This window comes from Atta cephalotes (assembly GCF_000143395.1).
Source record: "Atta cephalotes unplaced genomic scaffold scaffold00011, whole genome shotgun sequence".
NCBI classification, from domain to species: Eukaryota; Metazoa; Arthropoda; class Insecta; order Hymenoptera; family Formicidae; genus Atta; species Atta cephalotes.
In genome coordinates, this window is record NW_012130075.1 from 4,940,409 (window position 1) to 4,947,991 (window position 7,583).

The window sequence follows — 7,583 nt, forward strand, 5'->3', positions numbered from 1 at the left end:
AAAATTGATTAAAAATTCTGAAAAATTTTTAGAGTTCTGTGAGAAGAAAATAAATGATTTTTGTCTATTGCAGTTTTTCTGTAAAGTTGATAATATTAGAGTAAAAAATTATTCAAAACTAATATTGGCAATTTTTAGTAATTAATATTTTGTTAACTATTGCGAAAATTGCAAAATGGTGGAGGACTTTTCGACTGAATTTAATCCGCTCTATTTACACAAAAGTGATTAACTAAAACTTACGAGACATTCTGTATAAGCATGCGCATATACATACATACTATGGGCGATTCAAAAAACCCAAAATATCTTTTTTTCAGCCACCTTATTGAAATCACTTATTCCTTATGGTAAAAAACAGTCACTCTTATTTTTTCAAATTTTTAAAAATATATACAGAGGTCGCGCAAGTTGCATTTGATAAAAATTAATATTTTTCGGTTTTTTATTTTTTTAAAAAAAACTTTACAAGAACTTTACAAGAATTTTTTTCTAAAAAAAACTTTACAAGAACTTTTTTATCAAATAAAAATAAAATATTTACTTCAATTTGTTAAAAAAGTTCTTGTAAAATATCATAGCTTGTACAATATAAATATAAAAATGCTTTGAAGAGATCTTGAGTGTATTTAATTACCCTCTTAATTTAAACAGTATCAAATTTTTCGATTTTTATTTTTTAATAATTTATGTACACAGTAAATAAATTTTCTCCGAGTATGTAATCAAACATACTTGTTGGATATCGGAGAAATATATATGTTCGAAAAATCACACATTAAAAATGTATTTGTAATCTTATCAATTCACTGAATTTAAGGATATAATAAATTATATCTCTCAACCGTGTATATTGACACACAACTTTATTTTATTTTGAAAAAATTTAAGAACAATAATAAATTCCCGAGACATTTGCTGAGACATAATTTTTTACTTTATTAGAATTTGCAAAAAATGTACATTCCTTTTAGAAAAAAATAAAGAAAAACATTAATTTCCATCACAAATGCGACTTGCACAAATCTGGATATTTTTTAAAATTTGAAAAAATAAGAGTAACTGTTTTTAACCATAAGCAAGGCGGCTGAAAAAAATATTTGTTTTTTAAACCGCCCTATATGTAATACATACGAATCAACATGCAGACCAACATACAAACCAATATAGAATATTCTAAATGGCTTCTGCAAAACATATTAGATACCTTAAATGGTGAAATATCAATATCTTCATCGCTTGCCGCCGCTACTAATTTTTCATCAATTCTACAAGAAAGTTTGCCGAAATTATTAGAATTTTTTTGAGAAGATCTCATGCTTCTTTCTCGTCAATTTTTTTTGAGATAATAGCTTCCCCGGACGAATAACCGTCCTCTTCTAACATTTTCCTAATCTTTTTTGTAATAACGGGCCTTACACGTTTCTTTCTTTTCTCTTCTTCATCGCCAACCAATTTTACAGCAGGTGTCCATGCTGGATCAGAATCAGAATCTACCTGTTCCTCATCATTATCAAAATAATCTATACCCTGTTGACGATCTAAAAATTGTTTCACTGATGTTTTCTCTTTTGCCTTTCTTCTCGATGTTTCACGTCTTGGAGGAAGAAGTAAAGGATCCACTGTGCGAAATAATATGTCTTCAAAGAATTATTAATTTAAAATAAATTTATATACTACATATGTATGTTTATATTACCTTCTTCAATTTTCTTCGAAGACTTTTTCTCTGCTTCCGTTGCTGCAGCAGCAGCAGCTACCGCTGCTGCCGCAGCAGCTCTTCTCTTTCTATCTGTAGGTCCACCAGGCTTAATAGGCCGACCTTTTCTACCTTTTCCTTCTGATTTTACAGTAACAACTTCAATATTGTTTGTATTATTTACATTCTGCACTTTCTTTTCCATTTTCTTAGGAGGAAATGGAAAATCATCGTCACTAGTAAAACCATCGTCGCTCGAATCGAAATTTAATTTCTTTCTTTCTTTCGGTAGTGGGAAATACCTAGGATCATTAGCGTAATCTATTACTGGTGTTTCTTTAACCGGTATCTCCTTTATTAACACTGGCTTTTCTTGAGATTTAATATTTTCACCGTTAATCGAAACTTCCACAGATTTACTCTGCTTAACAGATATATACGGTTTTGATCTATTCCACGTTGCTTTCCTACCACCACGTATGGCAGGTGGTGGAGAAGGATCTTTTTCACCTTGCAGAAATTTTAAATAACTCGTCATAAATCCCGTATTAGGATCTCTGTTGGGCCGTTTAAAATCTTTATTTATTTGTATCAGTTGTTGATCTTGCTGAAGAAAACCTAATTCTTCTTCAATATTAGGAACGATCACTTTAGGCTGATCATCTCTGACCTCTTGATTAGTGTTTTGATTTGTAGTGTTATCACCAAATCCTATTGGTGTTATCTCGACCGAGGATTGAAATTCATGCGAGTGATGCGGATGATGACCTGCGGGAATATGAAAAGCCGGAAAATATGGAATGGGTGGTGCATGATGATGCGACACCATTAATGATTGATGTTGATGAGCTGGAGTGCCCACAAAATTACTCGAATGGTGCAATGACGGCTGAGAACTGAAGGCACTGGACGCGGTAGGAAACATTTTGGCGCTCGATGGCGGTAAATTCCACCGTTCGAATTCGAAGTAACCATTTTGCTGTTGTTGATTCGCTGCATTATGATGCGCAGGCGGAGGTATCCTACTGAGATATTCTGTCATCGTCGTGCTACCTGTAAGTTCATTAGATAATGATATACCATGTCCATTCTTTTCTAAATTTTTCCTCTTTTTATTGACGCTATCGATTTTTCGCCGTTCTTCGATCTGCTTTTGTTGTTCTATCATACCAACCGAGGTAGCAACGGTTGTATGTTGTTGCAAGCAGGGACCTTGTTGCAATGTTTGCAGATTCTTTACGATGCTCATTGGGTCTCCTCTACAGCTACTTAAATCTTGCAATGTCACTTGATTAGTCTCAAAATATGATTGCTGTCTATCTGTTGATACATTCATAAGCCTTTGTACTTGTTGTTGGACCGGCAAACTCTGTGTATTTATACCGTTACTGGTTGCCGTATTTGCACCAGTGTAAACGGAAAACTTTCTGTTGCCATTCGCTGTTTGCCGATTACCATTTTCCCAACAAACCTGTTGCTTTTGCGTTTGTGAGAAGTCTTGTTGTTGTCTATCGTATGTTTTACTTTCTACATTATAAGCTGTCTTGTTATTTTCTGTAGTACCTAATGCTCGTGTGATCACCGACGAGTAAGCTACCTGTCCTTGTGATGCCGGTCTGGGAACAGTGACATCCAAAGGTGACGGTGGAGCGACATGTTGAGTAATTCCACTTTTATATGATGCACCATTAGTACACTGATTACCGTTAGTCTCATGTTGTTGCAACGGTGATGGTGACGACATAGTCGCCATCGGACTATTATACATTGGATATGCTGGACTTGGTACATGATCCAAGGGACTAGCCTGCGAATGAGTCTGCAGAGGACTTGGTCGTCGTGGAACAACGACATTGCAGTCGGGTCCATTTTGCGTCGAAGTATTGGACGAGTAAGCAGAATCCGTCGATGTAGCAGACTTAGATCTGCCTGGATGGTGATATTCTGTATCGCTTGTTGATCCTGTCAAATAATGTCTATAAGTCGGAGTTTGCGGCTGTTGTTGTTGTTGTTGTTGTTGTTGTTGTTGTTGTTGTTGTTGTTGTTGTTGTTGTTGTTGTTGTTGTTGCTGTTGCTGCTGCTGCTGCTGCTGCTGCTGTTGCTGCTGCTGATTCAAAATATGAAACGTTTGCTGCTGCTGTTGTTGAGAATGTGACTGTAAATTGCTATTAGATGATGTTCTCTGACTGTTCGTAAGTTTGCTGTTGGTATTATTGCAAGTGTTATTTGCAGTGTAATTTAAGTTTCGGCTTTCCATGATGGAGAAACTAATTGGAGATGATTGACTACTGTCATGTTCCTGTTGTTCATTTCGTCTGTGCTCAATCCCATGGCTCCCTAGATCTGGATAAATCTTGGTCTGTGCTTTGGTCTGAATATTCTGTTGTTGAGTCGCGGTAGTAGTTGCCGTTTTATTTGATGGCGATGCAAAATTGCCATTGCGTGTTCCCTGTTTATCCTGAATTACTTGCGCGGAACTTGGACTTGACCGAACTGGACCACTTAAAAAAATCGTCGATCTCGAGGACGGTTGCGATATTCTATATTCTTTGCCAGAAGAATTGCTCGGCGTTGAAACGATACACGATTGCTGATGTAGTGATGGTTGGATTTTTCCATTTTCAGTGATGGATTGACCTCCATTACCAGCGCCTGAGTAACTATCACTCAAGGTGTCAGAACTAAAGGTTGGAACTTGATGAAAGAACGTTTGACTATTGCTGACTTGCAACGTAGATTTTATGTTAACGGTAGGTGATTGAGATCTCACACTAATCGATTTTTTTGTGTCAGTTGAACAGCCAGATGCTTTAAAATCTGTGTTGCACACAGACGGAGTGGTTATTTGAGACGCACTAATATTGTTTAAGGTCTGCGTCGTATTAAAATGAGTATTAAATGTGTTTTCATAGCCAGTACTACTGGATTTTGTAGAAGGTGGACCTGGAGACGATGGAACAACGCTTTCGTGTGGTAAAATGCCAAATGGGCTAGGAAGTTGCGTATTGTTTTGAGACGTCCAGGCTAACGTTGATGTCGTAGGCGACGTCGACGCTCCGTGCTGCTCGAAAAATGTAGTTTGATGAGTCGAGCTATAATTCTCTCTCAATGTAGAGATATCGGATTCAGGTGTAGTGTTCTGTTTTGTCACTGCTTGTGCCTGAGCAAGTACTTGTCTGTGTTGCGTAACATAGTGTGCCTGCTTAGTGTTAGGATGAAACAAAGGTGAAAAGACTTCATAACTCACAGGAGGTGGAGATAGAAATCCCCCTGGGTTAAAGGGAGATGGTTGACCTGCCAGAGTTGCTGTCGTATGAGCTGCTTGTAAAAGTAATTGTGACGTCGTTGTTGATGGTACTGCCTGTGCGGCAGCTGTTGTTAAATGATGAGGTACAAAATCACTAGTTGTAGTTGATGTTGTTTGAAACGTTCCAGTGGAGCTACTCACAGTTAGACGATTATACGACGTATACCATGGACCAACGGGATCCATTACCCAAGCTTGGCACTATGGTGCCTTACTTGGTATATGTTTAGTAGATTCTCCTGTTTGCCAATGTCCAAGATATACTCTCTCATAGCACAATATTTATCATCATTTTTTAGAATTATTTCCACTTTTTTATAACTTATATACTGAAAAACACATTTCAAGTTAACATACGCACATAAAAAGTTCATCCAAGTATCAGGATTAACAGCATAACAAGAGCTCCTATTTTATCTGAAAAAAAAAAAAGAAAGAAAAATAAATTGTATGTTTCACCATTTCACAATAGGTAATTAATAGTGCTTAAAAACAAAAATTATAATATACTTTCAAATCACCCTACATTCTTTACATTCTAATAAATTTTATTTATGCAATATGTTGCTCCAATGAGATATTTAGTATAATACAAACAATAAAATTATCAGAATGAACGTAGCAACGCATATAGAAGAACATAATATAAATAACGTTATGACCGATATGACAGCCCTTTCCAGTCTTAATAATAATATAATTTCTATCAATTAACACAAAGCGATCATGACATTTCCATAATAAATCTGTTAAAAAAAACCCAATCACGTGAACGATAAAGAAGAGAAAAAACTCATGGACTGACTTACGTTTTACACAAGTTTCAGGACGAGGCACAATGAAAAAGGTATGCTGCAGTCGATTGAATATAAGTCTCTGGAATATCGTAGGATCGAGTAAGTGGATTCAAACAGACGACGACAAATTGCAAATGTTCACAGAATCCGAGTTTATTTTGTCGACAACGGTGCACTGTGACATGCGTGACAATCAGCTATAATCGGCGGCGATGACAATCGACGCGAGCACTGTTCGTCCGACGACGACGGCGACGACGGCGACGACGACGGCGGCGACGAAACGGCGGGAAACAGCATACTCGATAATACTGGAACAACGACGATGTCGCTATCCTCTTGGAGCACGCGTAACCATACGGCAGGCCGTATGCCGCAAGACGATGCGACGCTCGCCAGACCACCGGACACGACGTCTTGGCGAACAACACTGGGATAAATATGGCTACACGAACGAGAGTCTTGATACGAAGAATGCGCAACACGGGCGGCACCAATGGCAACGGCGACGACGACGACGACGACGACGACGACGGCGGCGGCGACGGCACCACCGGACAACGAGTCTCGCTCACATGATCCGAGCGTATGTAACAACCGCAACGGAAAGCGCGCATTACGAGCACCACTTCGCATACGTCGCAACCACGGCGGTAGTTGGACGTTGATACTCGTGTGAGATCATATATTGTCTAACTAGGACCGATAATGCATCAATATTCGCGCTTACGCACAATCACGCATAATGTCTGACAATGTCATCTCACACCACTCACCGATACAGCTGCCCAATGCCCATTACCACTGAATTTAGTCACTCTTCTGTCTTAAATCGATGCATCGAGAATCGATTCTTTTTTATTCTTGAAAAATCGATTTTCTTATTCTTGATTCTCCGGAATCAAATTTTTAAAAGATATATGTATATATATATATATAGATATATATCTTAAAAATTTATAATGATCTATGTATGTATGTACAATGGATATTCTTCATTAGGCCCGTTTCTATCAAAATTAACTTTAAACTCGGTTCAACTTACTCTTCATCTTTTTCTAATTCTAAAGATTAGAATTTTATTGATGGAAATGGGCATTAGTGACACACGAGTCGATACAAACATCATTCCATCTTTTTCTTTAGTAAATAATAAAGATAGAACGACGCTTATGTCGACCTTTGACTATAAACACCATGGATGCATTCGTTTACGCATCCACTGCTTTCTCATCTGCTAGTCACACATCTGCAAGTGACTTAAATTTACCGAACGGACTTCTGCATGAATAGTTGTTTGATATCATTGGATCTTCCAATAGAAAACTGAACGAAGCTGAAAACTGTTCACAATGGCCTAGTTTCCACCAAGGGATTAATTCGGATCAGAATATAAGGACCAACCAACTACAGTCGAGTATTCCCTTGTCGTTCAACAGGAGAATACTCTCGGTGGAAACTAGGCCAGTGTAAATGAAGAGAATAGGTCGGAGATCCATAGAGGCTTTACAAATAATTAAAATGTAATATTTTTAGACTAGCTAAAAGATTATACTTTTATTAAGATATTAAATTTTATCGATATAAAAACAATGAATATTTTACCAATATAATTTATTAATTTTATTATTGTAAATTAAATAAATTTATATATTTATATACATTTATATACATTTATATATATTTATATATATTTAGTTATATATGCTATTTATATATATTATATATATATTTATATTATTATATATATATATTGAGTTGTCCGGAAAGTTCGTGCCGA

At 36.7% G+C, this 7,583-nt stretch overlaps 1 protein-coding gene across 1 annotated transcript in view; it reads right to left on the bottom strand.

The window, feature by feature from the left end:
* The window catches only part of LOC105617149, a 12,716-nt gene extending 7,524 nt beyond the window's left edge, over positions 1 to 5,192 (bottom strand). Inside the window, 4 exon segments of the mRNA XM_012198721.1 lie at positions 1,208 to 1,318; positions 1,321 to 1,622; positions 1,700 to 3,675; positions 3,778 to 5,192. Coding sequence (XP_012054111.1) covers positions 1,208 to 1,318; positions 1,321 to 1,622; positions 1,700 to 3,675; positions 3,778 to 5,192 — 3,804 coding nt within the window.
* Between the last annotated feature and the right edge of the window lie 2,391 nt (positions 5,193 to 7,583).